Source organism: Sus scrofa, chromosome 1 (genome assembly GCF_054392235.1).
Source record: "Sus scrofa isolate SSC_HxYL_T2T_F1_AM1 chromosome 1, Sscrofa_HxYL_maternal_Yorkshire_Landrace_v2.0, whole genome shotgun sequence".
In the NCBI taxonomy this organism is placed as follows: domain Eukaryota; kingdom Metazoa; phylum Chordata; class Mammalia; order Artiodactyla; family Suidae; genus Sus; species Sus scrofa.
Genome location: NC_139383.1, coordinates 26,509,379 through 26,528,128, shown reverse-complemented (window position 1 = coordinate 26,528,128; position 18,750 = coordinate 26,509,379). Strand labels below are relative to the sequence as shown.

The 18,750-nt window shown below is 46.4% G+C and overlaps 1 protein-coding gene across 2 annotated transcripts; it reads left to right on the top strand.

The window, feature by feature from the left end:
* The first annotated feature begins 460 nt into the window (after window positions 1-460).
* TNFAIP3 (TNF alpha induced protein 3) lies at window positions 461-16,212 on the top strand. 2 transcript variants are annotated; one of them, XM_005659182.4, is made up of 9 exons: window positions 461-723; window positions 4,292-4,601; window positions 8,350-8,540; window positions 9,157-9,304; window positions 9,469-9,639; window positions 10,471-10,651; window positions 11,542-12,446; window positions 13,095-13,276; window positions 13,978-16,212. In XM_005659182.4, exons 2-9 carry the CDS (start codon window positions 4,307-4,309, stop codon window positions 14,260-14,262), a joined length of 2,358 nt encoding a protein of 785 aa, XP_005659239.1. In that variant the 5' UTR covers window positions 461-723; window positions 4,292-4,306; the 3' UTR covers window positions 14,263-16,212.
* The last annotated feature ends 2,538 nt before the right edge of the window (window positions 16,213-18,750 follow it).

The following is an 18,750-nucleotide window of genomic DNA, read 5'->3' as shown; positions in this document are numbered from 1 at the left end:
GCCAGGGTGGTTTTTAGGGTTTTCTCTATGATTTCCCTTCGTGTTCTTCACAGTTGATGATTTTCTGCAGAAAAACGGCTGAGAAAAAGAACCTATTTCATTTCCAGTTCCCATCACTGCGATTTCCACATGGATGTGACGTTGAGCCCTGCTTCCGAAATGCCCAGGTGACTCACGCGGGGACACCCCGGGGCGGGGCGCAGGAGTTTCTCGGGCGGAGGGCGGGGCGGCGGACGGGGCGGGGCGGCGGACGGGGCGGGGCGGGGCGGGGCGGGGCGGCACGCGGCTCGCCTCCTGCGCCTCCTGCGCCCCCTGCGCCCCCTGGCGGCGGGAGACCCAACAATGCTGCCATCCGCTCGGGCTCCGGGAGCCCGGCCCGGCGTCACGTGACTGGAAAGTCCCTGGGTGGAAATCCCCTGCTGTCCGCGGGCGGTAAAACAGAAAGGGAAAAAAGAGAACTGGCAGTCTGCAGCCTTAGTGGCGGCCAAGCGCTGCAAACTAGGAGGCCGCGGGGGCGGAGCGGCTCGAGCGGCTGTCCGGAGAACAGCCGCGGCGGCAGCTGGCGAGATCCACACCCCCGGCCGGCGGCCAGCAAGCGAGCCCCGAGCGGGGCGTCCATGGGGCGCCGCCTGCATCCGACCCCTACCGTGACCCCAGGCTGCGGCGCACGCCTGTCCTGACTTGGACTTGGGATTTCGGCAGCGGATCGCGCGGCCGGGAGAGGTAACCGCCGTATCCCCGCGCCGTCCGCCACGGGCATCCCGGGGCGAGAGCTGCGGGTGCGAATTGGGCAGCCACCCGCGGGGCTGGCCTGGTCGACCTGGCCCTGGGTTTGCAGCTGTCCCGGAGGGTAGTTTGTGGGCCGTTTGTGCCACTGTTGGTTCTGAACTGCTGGGAGTGGAGGTGGCCGCGCCAGATGTTGGAGTGACAGCATGGATTCCTCCAGCCAGCTGTTCCTTGCAGATAATGCGGAGAACTTGAATGGCAGCTGCCTGGGGAGCGTTGCCCTGGACCGCTTGGTCCGGGTTGTCGTTGGTGCTTTGCCCTTCGGCTTGTCTTTTTTTTTTTTTTTTTTTTTTTTTGGAATCAAGCGCTGCATGCTTAAGGCCACGTAGACCTTGAGAACTGCTGTGGCCGCTTTCCAGTTTGTGCAGCACCAGCCCAAAGGAGTGGGAGGTCGCAGGGGCAGCAAAACTTGGGGGGTGGGGGTCAGGGGGGCCCAGACCGCTAAGCTTTCTGGGGACCGCTTGCAGACTCTCAGCAGCGTCAGAGAAGTATGTATGTAGCAGCGGGTCTTCGGCTTGCCTTTGGGGGGAGGGCGTGGGGGAGCTCCAGTTTAAAGCATCTGCAGGCCCCTACCCCCGAGTCAGACTGCCTTTGTCAGCCGGGGTCGTCCCACATCCTGCCACCTGGCCTTTCAGGAAAGCCGTAGTATTAAGTAAGGAAGGAGCTCAGCTCTTGTTGAGACCGCTTTGTTTTCAGTTCTCCCTGCCTCTGATCTTCTTTCCTTGGAAAGCTGCTCTGGTCAAGTGTCTCAGGGCCACCTTTTGGGAGAATCACTGTTTAAGAGTTCTCTGGACTACAGCCCCACTCTTCCAGATGGTTAAGCAGCCAGTTACTGCTTCATTCTCCGTGTCTAAGGTGTATCTTACTTTTTTTTTTTCCAATTCTTAATACAATTTTTGAATGAGGGGGGTACTTTCCAAAACTTCGATGGGGTGATTTGGATGAAAAAAGTCAGTGAAGGTAACAGAAGGGTGCAAGAAATGTTAAGGGCAGTATTGTTTATCTTTGCCTATAAGGACATTACAATCATAGCTCAGAAATTCTTTATCATGGGTCAGATTATTCTTTAATTATAAGTACGGAGAAGGCCAAGTTCTGGGCACTTGGGCAGTGAGTTTTGATTTCTTTTAAGGAGGCAATTCTGCAGGCCATTCGAGGTTGAACCAATGAATGAGATGACACTGGGCTATGAAATATTGACGTTTGCATGTCTGGCCTATGATTGCAGCTCTTACTATTTGAGAGCTTTGCTGAATGATCCTAGGTGCGGAAAATAATAGGAGAGTCTGAGAAGCAAAAAGAGGCAACACCTTGTTTCAGACCTTGCTCTTGCCTGTCTGTTCCCATGTGGGAGCAGCAGGCACTGCAACCACAGGTGTGGTGTTGTGAGCTGAGCAAGGGGGCAGGTGTTGGAAGACTTGGCTTCCAGGCAGAGCCCTGCCCCTGCATGACATGGGACCTACCTGAGCAGGACCAGTACTTGCGTTGCTGTAGCAAGAGACCTAGATGGTCATGAGATTTCAAGCCCAGGAAGAAGGGCGTCTTTGATCTTTAGCCTCAGCATCAAGCCTGGGTCTTGATGGTCAGGCAGTGGTCATATGTGGTCAGGTGGTGCTTGGTGAGTGATGGATGGACATGTGAATGACATCGTGAAAGCAACTTTTGCCATGCCACAGAGGGGAAGTGTGTGTGATGTTTTTGTCCCTTCTCTGTGTCTGTGGTCCTGCCATGATTTTGTTTAATTCCACCTGCAGAGAATGTCTGACATCAAAGGAGAGATTGCCATTTGACCCTGAGAATGACTTTTTCCGGGCTTCAACAGCTGTCAGATTAGGAATCCCGATCTAAATCTACCACCAGAAAACTCCTCAGAGGCAACCATGGGGTCATCCAAGCCACCTCTCCCCTTTGAGTGGCCCATGCTCACTTAGACCATTTTATCAAGGGTGCCTCCACCCACCCAGCACTGGCTCTCCTATAATCTAGGTTTTTTGCCTCCCTCTTAGGTTAGTTTAACTTCTATCTCAACTAGAGGCTTGCCCTGGCCAATGGTATGATGCAGGAGTGGGATTTGGGGGTTTGGGGGATGCAAACTGCTATATTTGGAATGGGTGGGCAGTGGGGTCCTACTGTACAGCACAGGGAAGTGTGTGTAATTGGGTCACTTTGCTCTGCAACACAACTTGATGAAATGTTGTAAATCAAGTCTACTTTAATAATAATGAAGGAAAAAAAAAAAAAAGCAACTGCAGGGAAACTTCCTAGGGCCTCTGTAGATATTCTGAAACTGTCTTTGTCTTTCTCTTGGAAATCAGGATGGATGACAGGGCACCCTACTAAGGGTCAGTGACTGCAAGCTGGTGCTCCGCACTGCTCTGTGCTCTAGAGATCCCGCCTTATGTCAGTTCGCATCATTCCACATGGTTGCCTTGGGTTGGAAATGCTGGTTTTTGCCCTCCTTCTCTTTCATTTGTCCCGAGTGGCCCCTCTGTCTGAAACGTCTTTCTTGGTCTGCTTTCAGACTTTTATTTCTTTCCACCAGTGTATTGTGCTTGACAATATCAGGTGCAGACAGGGTGGAAAATGCATCTGAGGGTTGGTACCTGGAGGACGATAATAAAATTTGGTTGGCAGTTGAGTTGATGTAATTGAGCTCCACTATCTGCTCTTGGCAGTGTGGAATTTATCATTCTATTATTGCCATATTGTTATTATTAATTTCTTATTCTGATGTTGTAAAGTTCAATGGAGGGGTTCTGAAAGATGGCTGATGGCTCGTAAAATTGCAAAGCATCTTGCTGGAAATAGGCTTTTTTGTTGGTTGTAAAACATTCAGTTTAATGCTTTGTATGTTATAGTACATTTTATAAGTAAGCACTTTATAAGTATTTCTCTTTGGGACTGAAGAGGAAATTCTAATCAGCAGCCTAGGTGGCAGCATAAAATTGCAGGACTTTTTACAAAATATTTACTGCCTTTTGCAGTGGGGAGGTGGGGATGCGCTTAAAAGAGGCAAAGCAAGACTTTGCCTAAGAGCAGGGTTGCTTGGTGGTGCTCTTAGGAGAGAAAACAGGCTCGTCAGGACTCCGTTGTGCCTGTAACTGCATTCAGGGCTCCTAAAATCCAGTGGCTGCCCCAGAGCAGCATCGAAGTGAGATGGGAGCTTGGGTTGGTCACTAGACACAGTACCTGTTGCTGACAGACAGGCTTGGCTCCCTGACAGACGTTACTGAAAACACGGGTTATTCCCCTCCTCCTCAGTACCCACTCCCCGCCTTCCTTCTCTTGTTTAGACTAATCTTTAAAAGTGATGTAACTTACAACAGTCCAGTGTGAGTTAATCTGTGGGGCCAGCTAGTATCCTGGGAGCAGAGGTGACTAAGATCTTTTGCCTCTTGATTAGGGTAATGACAAGATCAAACACTGGGGTTTCCTGCAGGCAGGTATATAGGAGCCCTATCAAAGTCGAGCTAACGGAATGGGGTTTTCTTTCCCTCCTCTTCAGGCCTTGTAGAGCACCATGGCTGAGCAACTCCTTCCCCTGGCTTTGTATTTGAGCAACATGCGGAAGGCTGTGAAGATAAGAGAGAGAACTCCAGAAGATATTTTCAAACCTACCAATGGAATCATTCACCATTTTAAATCCATGCACCGATACACTCTGGAAATGTTCAGAACCTGCCAGTTTTGTCCGCAATTTCGGGAGATCATCCACAAAGCTCTCATCGACAGGAACATCCAGGCCTCCCTGGAAAGCCAGAAGAAGCTCAACTGGTGTCGAGAAGTGAGGAAGCTTGTGGCACTGAAAACGAATGGTAAGACTTGCTTTTGTCAGTGGGGTGGCTCCCAGGATGCAGGGTCCCATTCATTAAAAGGTGGTAGCTCTTATTTGAACCCAAGCTCAAATCTCTTGAGGCCATAGATAACCTTAGTAGAGAGGCTCTCTGAGGGACGTGTGAGGAAAGCAGGCTTCTTTTGTGAATATTTTAATTAGGGATATTTTCTAGCTGTGTATGTTAGAGAGCAGAGCTCACTGAGGCTTGGGGACTGCATTTCTAGACACCATCCCCCTATTAAGTATATGCTTATAGTATATATGTACGACTTCTGTATCTAATTCTTGCAACTGTTGAGTCATCTGTAAAAAACAAAATAAAACCCTTCTATTACATTTAGAATAGATAAGCAATGAGGTCCTACTGTATAGCACAGGGAATTATGTCTAGTCTCTTAGGATAGAGCATGATGGAAGATAATGTAAGAAAAGGAGTGTGTGTGTGTGTGTGTGTGTGTGTCTGTATGTCACTTTGCTGGACAGCAGAAATTGGCAGAGCATTGTAAATTGACTATACCTTATTTAAAAAAGAAAAAAAACTTTCCCTAGCCAGTAATAGAAAAGGCTTTAAGTTCAAAAGGAAAGCATGGTGTGAAAACTGGTAGTGTTTCCCACAGCTATTAGAAAATGCTTCTGTCGGTGGCCTTATACTTTTTGAATCGGTGGCATTTTATGGGTTAACCAGTGGCTGTTGTTGGCTCCTCCCCTGCCTAGGATTGTTGCCTGTGATCCCTTGATATGAACTAGAAAGATACTTGAGATTTTTAGCCCAGATTTTAGATGTCTCCTTCATTATTTTTAGGGAGTCCTCGTAATGCATTTCTTGCTGTCTGTGACTCTCTGCCCAATGGCCATTTATAACTAGTAGCTGTGTTCCTCTTCTAAGCTTTACTGTTTTGTTTTAATTATTTCCTTTGAACAAGAGTATGTACATCACAGAAACATTCAAGCATGCTGTTTTGGGCAGATACGAATTCTCCTTTATAAAGGTAGCTAATTATTACAGGAAGCAAGTAGACTGCCCTAGACAACTAAATGCTTACAGTCTAGGTAAGGCCAGAAATCTCCTGTCCTTAGCTCAGTGACGTTCCTAAACCATACCAATCAAAATAATGCATTGAAGGGCAAAATAATACACCTTTGTTGACAGTGAAATGATAAGAACATTAAGTTCATTAAGTGACTCGGTACATTAACTTTGGCCATTTTTGGTTGGGTAACTTGGCACGAATGAGGTATGTGTTTTTTTGCTTTGGTTCTGAGGGTCAGGCGCCTTGCCGCATCATCTTGCTTTTATTTTTGAAGCATAGTGGCTTAGAAACATGGATAGAAAGAACACTGGGGCTAGCTAGTGTTTACATTGTTCTTGGCATTAAATCGAGTCATGCTTAGAAGTAGGTAATTATGTTAAGTCACTATCAAGGGGTTTATATTCCTGACAGTTTGTGGTTTTAACTCTCTCCCATTTTATTACAAAAAGAAATGGAGTCCACTTTGGGAGAGTTGGAAACAAAGAGATCCTGTCAAATTAGAAATGTGGTAGAAGGAGAAAAACTGTATTGTCATGAACAGAAATTTTAGGTTTAACTTGCCCTGGTGCCTTCAGGAAGAAAAAAAAAAAAAAGGAATATAAAGAGTAAACACTTGTTTTGCAAAGATAATGTCATTTAGATCAAGGATTCACGCTACAAATAAAACTCCAAAAGCAAATGAATTTAGCTGTCATTTTCTGGGAAATAGGGATTTTTAGGCTCAGAATCCCTGTATTTCCCTACTTTCAAGAAAAGTCCTTAAAATTCTGGAAAAGGATGAAAAGGTATTTAGAGGAGGGAGGGAAACAAATGACTTTTCCTCTCTGATTTTTATGACCACCTTTTTTTTAAGCCCTCCCCCTAGAGGAGGGGTCTACAAAGTCAGTGGTCTGTTTGGGGAGGGGGTGATTCACAAGTTTGCATTTGAGGATATGAGACTGCGGTGAATGAGGAAGGGAGTAGGTGGCATAAAATTGAAACTTCATGTGAAAAATTCCAGCGTCTATTGGCTGCAGCGATTTCACTTGTCTAATGAGTAGCCCTATTCCAGCTCACTCTGACCACGCCCACTTGGAAAGTCCAGGGTGCACTTCGCAGTTTAAATGTCTACACACCAGAACAAAAAGTACAATAGCTGTTGCTCAATTGCTAGTCAAATAACTTAGCGCTGGGGAATTCCAGATGTTACTTAGGGAATTTTATGCTGGTGCATCTCAATAAAGAACTGAAAGTAAGCACAAGAAGAAGAAAAAAAGCCTTATCTTTGCTCTAGATTTTGCAAAGGGGAAATTTCAACAGAATGCAGTTGTTGCCACACTCCTGCCAAGACACAGGGCTTGAGGGATCTCTTTGGTTTGTGTGTTTCAATGTTTATTTAGCTGGTTTTTCTAAGTGTGTAAACTGAAGGGATACTGGCTGTGGATATATATATTTGAGGGTGTTTTGTTGTTGTTGTTGTTGTTTTACAGTTGACTATAATTAAAATTCGATAAAATTTAAAATAGCTTTATTGCTCTAACTTTTCCTTATCAAAACAATTATGCACTTGCCAAAAGAGACTAAGGAGTTAACCTTTTTGGTAGTAAACATTCCTCCAAAATGTTTATTCTCTGAAGATAGAAAAAAATGCAGTCTCCCGAATTGTGGCTTTTAACCTATAAAAGTAACAAAGTGATGGGAGGGAGTGAAATGGGTGGACTGGGAGTTTGGGGTTAGTAGATGCAAACTATTACCTTTAGAATGGATAAGCAATGAGGTCCTGCTGTACAGCACAGGGAACTGTATTCAGTCTCTTGGGACAGGCTATGATAGAAAATATATATAATGGCTGAGTCACTTTGCTTTGCCATAGAAATTGGTACAACATTGTAAATCAACTATAATTTCACAAAAAAGTAACAAAGTGATGGAGTAAAATTAGACCTTTTTTTTTTTTTCTCAAAAGACTCAAAATTCTTAAAATGCCAGCCCTAAACACTGACTTATTGTCCAATGTTGACAACTAGGCATTCTTTAACTCTGAAAAAGGACTCTAATTGCTCACAAGCAGGTTTGCACAAAGCATTTCGGGGGCGGTAGGTAGTTCAGTCTTTTCCATCCCATTCTACCAAGCAGCAGAGGAAACTCCCAGGCCCCAGAAGCTGCAGTGGGATGGTCAAGTCATTTACCACTGAGTCATAGCCAGACCGTCCCTGTCTAGTAAATGGAGTCAGACCAGCTTCCTGGGTTGAGCTTCTTGCCCTGTTTGTTCTCTCTTAGAGAGCAGTCGTGCCAGTGTCTTAGCCAGAAAGTCAAGAATGTTAGAAAGGAAAGAACTTTGGTGACTGTGATCCATGCATTTCACCAAGAGGTTAAGCACAGGTTAAGCAATTGCCCCCCACCCCCAACCCCTCCAGGGTCAGCTAAACTTGTTAGGGCAAAGCCAGGCTGGAACCAAGGTCTCCTGACTCTCAGTCCCTGGCTCCTCGACTCTGTTCATATCATTCATTAACAATAAGTGTAAAAAGACTGATTTTTTTCAAGCTGTCATCACCGTGTGAAATGCTACCAGTTTGCCCTTCAACTACAAAATCAACCTGTTCGTTCGCTTTTCTCAAGAGCTCTGTCGAGTCTAACAGGAAGAAGCCTGGTTTGTTCTGAAAACCTCTGCAGGCCTTGGATGCTGATTGATTGAATTTGTCTCCCTTCTCTCCTCAGGGGACGGGAACTGCCTCATGCATGCTGCTTCCCAGTACATGTGGGGTGTTCAGGACACAGACTTGGTGCTGAGGAAGGCGCTCTTCAGCACCCTCAAGGAGACGGACACACGCAACTTCAAATTTCGCTGGCAGCTGGAGTCCCTTAAATCTCAGGAATTCGTGGAAACGGGGCTTTGCTATGACACCCGGGTATGTTGTGTTTCTCCATCAGGCATCTACTGACAGAGCTCCATGGTGTGAAAATGGTACCTCAGGCCAGTCCCTGCTCTCAAGGAGCATATGATTTGCCAGGTCACATGAACTCAGTGGAAAACACCAGAAACCTGCCTTGAGACGAATCTGAGGCTCTTGTCACTGCTGGGGGGTCTCCAGGGCAGCAGCTTCCCAGCTGGGGAGTCATTGTAGAAGGATCTTTCTGAGCATGGCCTTCCCTGTGGCGTTTTGGTTGTTTTTCAGTTTGATTGCCCTTTGCATGCTTTACTGAGCCAGCCCATCACATTCAGACGGGTGCCTCCCCGTTTTCAGTCACAAGTTTGGGATTTTTGTGCACATTTGGATTTTTGGCAGGGATTTTTTTGAAAGCAGGTGCTGTCCCCATCTTCCCCTACTTTTGAGTTTACCTTGTGGTGGAAAAAAGTAAAGGAAGAAAACCAAAATGGGGAAAATAGGGTGATCATTTGAATGATGATTTCATGAAAAGGGAAAAGCAAGCTGAGTGATCAAAGTGAATAATTAAGAGTGAAGACAGAGTTGTTTTTTGAATACAGAGTACATTCAATCCTTTTTTTTTCCCCTCTCCCCTTAGAATTGGACTGAGGAATGGGACAACCTTATCAAAATGGCATCCACGGACACACCAGTGGCCCGAAGTGGACTTCAGTATAATTCACTGGAAGAAATACACATATTCGTCCTTTGCAACATCCTCAGGAGGCCAATCATCGTCATTTCAGGTGAGATGCCTGCTGATGGCTTATCTGTCTTTAAGTGCTTTTCAGCTTTAATGCGTTACCTCTTCGGAAAACCCAAGCTCCTAAAGCTACAGGGGACCATAGCTAAATGGAATCTGGTGAAAGTCACAGAGGGCCTTATGTCTTCTTTCTTTTTCCTTAAACAGACAAGATGCTGAGAAGTTTGGAATCGGGTTCTAATTTCGCTCCTCTGAAGGTGGGCGGAATTTACTTGCCTCTGCATTGGCCCGCCCAGGAATGCTACAGATACCCTATCGTTCTCGGCTACGACAGCCAACACTTTGTCCCCCTGGTGACCCTGAAGGACAGTGGGCCAGGTGAGAAAATTGAGCCTCTATTCACTTTTGTAACCGCTGGTAGATCGTGGTACCCTCTATTCCTGCCGAACATCAGGGTTTTCCCTTTTGTTCCTTATTGGAAGAGTCTCCTTTCAGTATATTAGTTTTATTTAAATACAGCATTCTGTCACTTGTTTGGTTAGCAGCAATAATGCAATAGCAGTAATTACAGGGTCCTGCCACCTTCTTGTGTATAGCTTGGGAAGTACTGCCAGCATGTTAGTGGCAGGTAAGATATATGTGTATTACTGCTGCCATTTCTTAATTAACCCATGATACAGTGAGTGCCTGGCATGGAACAGGTGAATATCTGGCAGGTTAGCCATTATTATAATAGCTTCATGTAGAATTAATAAGGTATTTCATAACTGCTTCAGGTACCTTATTCCATTTCATCTTCACATCATCCCTGTGGGTGCTCTAAGCACTGGTAGCCTGCTTTTACAGTTGAGGCACTTGAAGCTCAGAGAGGTTAAATAACTTGCCCAAGGTCTCAGAGCTGGATGGTGGCAAAGTAAGGATTTGAACTCAGATCGGTCTGATTCTGAAGTGTGGGAATTTAACCAGTAAGACCCACTGTCTTCAGGCTGCTTAATATTCTGTGAGCTTCCTGGAAACAGTGCATTTTTTATTAGAGTTTAGCGCAGCTTGTTTCCCCATTTGATTTTGTGGCTAGATAATGCTTTTCCATGCTGTAATTGGATCCTTTCTGCATTTTCAAAATGTAGTCATTATATAAACACAGTGAGATCACACACAGTCTCATTTAGTAGAATCATGTTTTGCTCATGTGTTATTTTTTTCCCTCAGAAATCCGAGCTATTCCACTTGTTAACAGAGAGCGAGGAAGATTCGAAGACTTAAAAGTTCACTTCTTGACAGATCCCGAAAATGAGATGAAGGAAAAGCTCCTGAAAGAGTACTTGACGGTGATAGAAATCCCCGTTCAAGGCTGGGACCATGGCACCACCCATCTAATTAATGCTGCAAAGTAAGCAGTTTGTTTTTAGCTCTGTCCTTTGTTATCTTTAAGCTGCTGCTACCCCAGGGACCATCAGTAAAGTTATTTGAAGCCAGTTTCCTCCAGTGTACAACAGATTCAAAGACTTGTACCTGAGTCAGAGAGGATCACTTCCGGCAGCATTAAGTTCAAATGGGATCAAGTAATGTAACCATAAATATTTTTCTGCATATCTGGATGCTGCAAGTCACAACTGTGACTTCTAAACGTGTGTTTACTTCAAGGATAGTTTCCTTTTTTTTTTTTTTTTTAAATTGCCCTGGTGTCAGACTAGCAAGTGAAAATTCTCAGAAACAGAAGCCTCATTCTCCTGGCTTCTGGGTAAGGCAGACACATCAGATGCAGACTGGCCTGAGAATGTGTTTATGTGGCACACATGACTTTGCCACGTGGAGCGGGGAGGAGAGACCCAGGGTGGAAGTTGTACAGGTATCGAAATGGTAACCCTGACTTTATGATAAAGAGACGCCTGTTTCCTGGAACTCAGAATGCACAAGAGGAGACCAAGAAGGCCTTGAGAGAATCGGTTTCTCAAAGTGAAGGTGAACAAAGTACAGAGAGTCAGAAATCAGTACGGAACACCCGTGGGTGGGTCCTCCTCTCAGTTACAGCTCGTGGCAGGTAGCGCTGCTAGGGACCAGGAGCAGGTTTAACACAACGTACAGAACACAATGTTCCGAAGTAGTTTGTACTGCAAAGTAGGTTTGTCCCCAATGACTGTTCTGAATAATGTTTCACTAGAAATTGGATCTCTGAGAAGTTAGAAAGTAAAAGTGACTTTTTAGAGAGTTTGAGCTAGTGATGTAAAGATTCTATGAGTATCTGTGTGTGTGGTCTCATATTTTTCCTTTCGTCTTTAGGTTGGATGAAGCTAACTTACCCAAAGAAATAAACCTGGTAGACGATTACTTCGAACTTGTCCAGCATGAGTACAAGAAGTGGCAGGAAAACAATGAGCAGGGGCGGAGAGCCACGCACCCTCAGAACCCTCTGGAGCCTTCCGTGCCCCAGCTTTCTCTCATGGACATCAAGTGCGAGACGCCCAACTGCCCTTTCTTCATGTCGGTGAACACCCAGCCCTTGTGCCACGAGTGCTCAGAGAGACGGCAGAAGAACCAAAGCAAACCCCCAAAGCCCACCTCCAAGCCGGACCCCGAGGCGCTGCCCGGCCTGGCGCTTGGAGCCTCCCGCGGGGAGGCCTGGAACCCCGAGGAGCCCTCTGGGGGCCCCCGCTCAGCCCCTCCGACGGCTCCCAGCCTCTTCCTGTTCAGCGAGACTACGGCCATGAAGTGCAGGAGCCCCGGCTGCCCCTTCACGCTCAACGTGCAGCACAACGGCTTCTGCGAGCGATGCCACAACGCCCGGCAGCTCAACCCCGGCCACCCCCCGGACCCCACGCGCCATCTCGACCCCAGCAAGTGCCAAGCCTGCCTCCAGAACGTCACCAGGACGTTTAACGGGATCTGCAGCACTTGCTTTAAAAGGACTACGGCTGAGCCCGCCTCCAGCCTCGGCTCCAGCATCCCCCTATCCTGCCACCAGCGCTCCAAGTCCGACCCCTCGCAACTGGCCCAGAGCGTCTCCCCACACCCCTGCCGCAGAGCCGGGCCTGAGGCTCCCTCTGGCTGCTCCGCCTCGGCCGCACGGACTCCGGGGGACAGGACGGGGACGAGCAAGTGCAGAAAAGCCGGCTGCATGTACTTTGGGACTCCGGAAAACAAAGGCTTTTGCACGCTGTGTTTCATTGAGTACAGAGAAAATAAACGTGAGTGAGATGACAGGTTTCCTCACCCCTGTTTCAAAACTCTGTGTGGAAGGGGGTTTGCCCCAGAAAGTCAGGATGGGAGCCCCTCTGGGACTTGAGTGTGCCTTGCCCAGGGGGACAGTCACAGTGGCTCTGCCAGCACACGGGGAAGCAAAAGCATAGAATAGCCTGTTTCAAAACCCATAAGAGCCCTGTGATCACTTTAGAGAATTGGTTTTTATAAGACCGTGCCGTGTTGCATTTGTAAGGGAGAATTTTAACTAGACTTCTTTTGACACACCAGCAGAATAGAGAAAACTAAAACCTGGAGAGCAGTAGCTAGAGCGACATCTCCATGGACATCATAAGAACACTTGCTTGGTTTTAAGAATCTCAAATGCAAAAGCAGGGCGGGCGCCTCCGGTCTATGCTCATTCTGTCACTGTGACCCACCCCTGTGGCATGTGCCAAAGTGAGAGATCTGTAAAATCAAAGATATTTTCATTATAGATTTCTGTTTGTTGCTTTGCTGAGTTTCTAAAGGGTTGCTCTCATAGATACAGGAAAGCTGGCCTAATCTGCCCCAGGCACCTGTTTGTTTCTCTGAGGTCGGCGTTTGTCTGCGTGGTGACCCGTATGTGGTACTGATTCGCCTTGACTCTCTTGTAGATTTCGTCACTGCCTCGGGGAAAGCCAGTCCCACGGCCTCCAGGTTCCAGAATGCCGTCCCCTGCCTGGGCAGGGAATGTGGCGCCCTCGGAAGCACGGTGTTTGAAGGATACTGTCAGAAGTGTTTCATTGAGGCTCAGAATCAGAGATTTCATGAAGCAAAAAGGACTGAAGAGCAGCTGGTGAGACATCTTGAGGGACTTCCCCCTCCTGCTGGAGTGATAAGCGGGCTCTCCTCCCTGCTGGGTTCCTGGGAAAAACCAGGGGAAAAGGCAGAGGGAGCCCGGGGGTTGGAGGCCCAGCAGTTACTGCTGATTTCCATGGCCTAGGTTTACCTAAGAATTCATTTTAAAAAGCAAATAAAGTCAGCCATGGAATAAAATCTCTTAAAGCCTTTGCAAAGCGATCAGAGACTTCTTGGATTTGTAGCAGAAGCTACATGGCCCGCAGACTTTCTTAAATAAGCCTCTTGTCATGAGACAGAAGGGGAAGGCAGAGCATCCTGGGTGCCTGCACTTATTTTCTTACTTATAAGAAAAGCAAACATTCATTGATAGGCATCTCTCTTATTGGTTGTGGAATGGTCCAGGAATCTGTCTAAATGAGGGCAGCTTAGTATTAATCCCAATGGAGGCAAGCTGGGCCAGTGTTTGCCAGGGTTAGGGTCGGTGCTTCCATGGAGCCTCACTGGGGCCAGATCTGTTCTCATGGGTTGGGTAGGAAATGTCTTTGGAGATGCCAGTCTGTGGCCACACAGTCGCCTTGGCCAGGCAGATGCCTTTAACCCCACACAGCCCTTTGTAGATCCCACGCTGTCAGATGAGATGGCACTGTGGTCTCCCTGAGAAACGTGACAACCGTTCTCTCTGCTTTCTCCACCCAGAGGCTGAGCCAGCGCAGAGACTTGTCGCGAGCCACCCAGAGCGCTTCCAGGTCCAAGTGCGCCCGGGCCACCTGCAGGAACGTGCTGGCCTGCTGCAGCCAGGAGCTGTGCATAGAGTGCCAGCCCCTTGGCCAACGAGTGAGCCCTGGCGCCCGGCGGCCAGAGCCCGTCCCAGAGGATCCCCCGACGCAGCGCTGCCGGGCCCCCGCCTGCGACCATTTCGGCAATGCCAAGTGTAACGGCTACTGCAATGAGTGCTTTCAATTCAAGCAGATGTATGGCTAGCCCAAGACAGGGCGGCAGCCCGGCCCAGGGAGACCTGGAACTTTAGCCAGCGTGGTGCTCTGCTGTCAAGACCCCCATGCCACCGGAGGGTCCGTCCTTGCACGATTAGCTCAGGGTTCGTCTGAGCAAGGGAGGAAAGTAGCTCTCGGTCACAGCCTGGAATGGGAGCGGCACGTATGGCTGGCAGCAGATGGCCTGGGATTCAGCCTGGGGCTGCTCCTCCTCTCCTTCCAAGCAGGAGGCCAGGGACCTCGTGGACTCAGTATGCAGGCCAGGACTGCTGCTGCGTCTTTCAAGAAAAAGGAGAAGACACAGGGTCAGGAGGGCCAGGAAACCTGGAGCCATTCCCTCTGCCCTCCAGCCGCATTTGTCACTCAAGGAGACCCATTGTCTCACTCAAGGAGATGAAGAGCTGAAGCCTCAGGGCCAGTGGGCCCTCCCCGCCAGGAGCGCAGGAAGCTTGGGGAAAGTGGACAGATCCAGAGTGTCAGTCATTTGGGGTATTTCCCTGCCTGCCTCATTCCTTTCCCACAGACAGGGCAGAAGCAGAACCATCCACGGACTGTGATTCTGAGGCTGCTGAAACTGAACAAGTTAACAATGAAAAGCAAATCAGCTGCTCTTTACAATATGCACCTTTTAAAACTCAGACCGTCTTAGTGGGCAGATGTGTAACTCTTGGTTATCACTGTCTTTACTTCTAAAGGTTACATTGAACTGAGGTGTGCATAAACACAGTACACATATAATGTCCCCTTATGTATAAGGGAATAGTTGGCTTTTTTTTTTTTTTTTTTTTTTTAACTGGAGTGAAATGCTGCCCTAGGAGTTGTAAGAAGACTGAATAATAATAACCTGTTTTCTGGTTGTTGTCGGGGCAGGCACCATCCATAACAGCAGCACTCTATTCAATCTATGTAAATCACTTTATTTATTTTATTGCAAACTTTAAAGTTATTTAAGTGAAGATGTTCCTTTTGATCTAAGGAAGATGCTGAACTGTCTTCCTGCTTGCTTTCAATCACGTGATCGACTGGGGCAAGTTCCCGACCGCAGTGGAGGTGTCGGCCTCGTCCATGCTCTTTGGTTGCCTTCCTTAGGAAAGACGGAATTGCATCGACAGTAAGTTCATGAAAATCTCACGCTTCTTCGTGAAACTCTGGCCAGAGCCACTTCCCAGCCCTCTGATAAGAAACTGTTCTCCAGCAGCGTATAGATGCTTCTGCGTATCCTACCTCCTTAGAGAGGCGATTGGGAAGGAGCGGGGGTGAGATTGGAGATCACAGTGAGAGATGCTGCCTTTGATGCTGGTCTTATTTGCTGTATTAATGCTGTGTCCTGGGGTGCGGGGCACCTTAGCATTGGGACAGCAAAACCCTTGTAACCATGAGTATGAGATTTCTTTCTGTCCTTGGCTTGCAGTGTCTCTGTGTGCTTTGTGTGTTACTGTCATACTTGTTCTAGGGGGAAAAAAAAAAAAAAAAAAAAAAAAAAAGGCAGGGGAAACACATTGTCCCCAGAGGTAAAGGCTGCTATTTTATTTTATTTTATTCTTTCGGCCTGGACTTACGACCTGAAAATTGGCAAGCGCTAACTCTCCATGGCCTTTACTTGTGCTACGTGATAACGTTTTCTCCTTGGAACACCGTAGGCCTTTTTCCTCAACATATCTCTGTAATTTCTTTCTAAAGGTTTCAAATAAACTTCAGTGTGTTCATTTAGTTCTTTTAAAGTTGTTATTTTAATATTGTATGTGTATCAATATTTTCATTCCTAATGTGAAAAAATTGAATTATTTATACTTATTATAGAAAGCATTTGAAATTTGCACATTTAGTTATCTCTCATAGAAAACAGTTGACTTTGTGTTGGCTTTCTTCAAGTTTTCCTAAATTTGAATGTAAATTTTCACATAAGTCAAAATTTATAAATAAATTATTTAAGAACAAACTGTGATGTCTTCTCTTTACAAATGATGAAAGAGAAAGGTGCAAATATTAAGACCCGGCTTTGCCAACAATTTTAGTTCAAGGTACACCTGGGCAGACGATAATACCTCTCGCCCACAGGTAGTAAGAGAGGTTACCAAATCACCTTTTGTACAGTAGAAATTATCACCACATTGTATATCAACTGTGCTTCTATAACACTTAAAAATGAAAAAAAATCATAATAATTAAATTATAGTGTTAGCATTAATTTTGTGTAATAAAACAGTTTATTGGCCAAAAAAAGGGGGGGGATAAGGCATCTGATTTCACTGTAAGGACACCGAGGCTCAGTGGGAGTGAGAAAGACCTGCCAGTGTCTGTTGCTGTGAGGTGCCAGGTCCCTGTGCTCCTCTGAAGGGTCCTGCCCTAAGCCTCAATAAAGTGCAGAAACAGAGGACAGGAGGGAGAAGCAGAGAGACAACGGAGAGAAATCAGAAGGGAGGAAGGAGTGTGAGACTTGCTGGGTCAGACCTACAGCTATCAAGACAGCACCTGTGTCCTGGGATATGACAGATGATCCATTCTTCCACCCCATACAAATGTACCTGCGGAAAGATTGACTTCAGAGCCTGTGCAGCTTCTGGGATCTCTTCCCTTAAGCTCTCCAAGAGATTCTGATCATCAGCCAGATTTTAGAACCATGCATTTAAAGAAATAGTTAGATTTTTGAAGTTACCGTAAGAAAATTTCACGTACAAGAAAGTGGAGAAGAGCATGATAAACCCCCATGTACCCATCATCCAGTTTCAACAATTATCAACATCTTGCCAAATCTGTTTCATCCATCACCTCTGTTTTTACCTGGACGATTTCAAAGCAAATTTCAGATACTGTGTTCTCACACTCACAAATACATCAGTGTGCATCTCTTACTGGCAGGAATATATTCTTTTAATGTAACCACCATTATCACACACAACTAAATAATTTTTAAAAACCATCCTATCCTATGTTCTAATTTCTCAGATTGTGGACTATATAGAGTCCTATTGCTTTTGATTGCTGACATTTCTTAAGGTTCTTTTATTCTGTGGCATACCCTTTTTAATTTTGCATGCTATTAAGCAATTAGGTCATTTGTTCTGCAGAAGAGCAGCTCACATTCTGGATTTGACAAATTACTTTCTTCTGCTGTCATTTAACTTGTTTTTCTAGACTTCTCATTTGATTCTGGTTCAATCAGGCAAGAATAGTTTGCAGGTGATGCTTGTGTATGTGTCTCAGGGCCTTCTATCCTGTCTGAGCTGTGTGAACACTTAGCCAGGGGAACCACAAAGCTTCGAACTGATCTCTTCCCTTTTCCTCCATTCTTCCCCCATCTCTCACCCAGCATTAAGGTACAATTCTTCAATCAGTGTGATGAACATAAGCATTTGACCATAAGTCATCCGGATTTCTAAAAGTAGGAAGTGACTTATAATTAGCAAATTATCTCTGACTCAGAGGGATGGCACATAGACATGGGAGCAGGGGCAGTTTGAGGGCAGCGAGGGAGACACTTAGGGCAGGCCTCCTATCTGGATTGGTGGGTGGACCTCTGGGGGCTGGGGGCCCTATAAAGCACATGTACAACTTTATGGAGGAGTGTGTACATTATTTCAAGTGGGGCCAGTGGCTTTCTTCAGAATCTCAAAGAAATTGATGACTTTCCAAAAAGGCAAAGAACCTAGGCATAGAGAGCTGGAAAATAAGACTTGGAAGGAACAGGCTTTGCTTCAGCTTGCCCAAGTCTCCACTCTTAATACTGCAGAATATCACCTTCATACCACACACGGGTGGATGCTCAGATCATCCAAAACTGAACTCATAACACTTTATCCCTGCTCTCCTCCTTCCATGCCCAGGGAAGGACATTATTAGCTTCTTAGCCACCTCTAGATCTTTCCCTCTCCTCCCAACCCAAATTTCCATGAAGTATATCTCCAAAACACCTCTCAAGTCCATTCTTTCCCCCTTTCCTCCTGCTGTTCCAGCTTGGGCTCCAGCCTCCTGCTGTCTTTTTTTTTTTTTTTTTTTTTTTTTTTTTTGCCTCTAGCCTTTCCTTTCTAGCCACTCTCTTACTAGTCATCTCTGCTTGCAAATCACAAAATGGTGGTGCTTCTCCTCTCATTGAAACTGCCTGATGGCTTTCTACTGCTCCCAAAGGCAGGTGCATGCAACCAAAAGATACAGGAAGAAAACAGAAAACCTCTGAGCTCACTTAGCTAATATTTGATATATGGATTACTATGGTGTCCTTCTCTTGTCAGCATCAGGGGGTCACTGTCACCCAAGCAGTTCTTCAGCTCAGAGAAGGTAGCAATGGTGCCTTCATTCACTCACTTCCTGCATATTGAGACAACACTTGACCTATCCCTTGTTACATGATTTTATTACCCAAAGGGTTGAGTCTATATCCATACACTCTCTTACCTGCACACTTAAACTTGGAAACCACATATTCTAGTCCAATTAAAAACTATGGCGTTGGAGTTCCCATCGTGGCTCAGAGGAAACA

Bases quoted from the DNA above. Each gene is read 5' to 3' on its own strand.
- TNFAIP3 (XM_005659182.4), top strand. From the start codon at position 4,307: ATGGCTGAGCAACTCCTTCCCCTGGCTTTGTATTTGAGCAACATGCGG. The intron at 9,305-9,468 runs GTGAGATGCCTG...TTCCTTAAACAG, and splicing joins GCCAATCATCGTCATTTCAG to ACAAGATGCTGAGAAGTTTG. The intron at 12,447-13,094 runs GTGAGTGAGATG...ACTCTCTTGTAG, and splicing joins TGAGTACAGAGAAAATAAAC to ATTTCGTCACTGCCTCGGGG.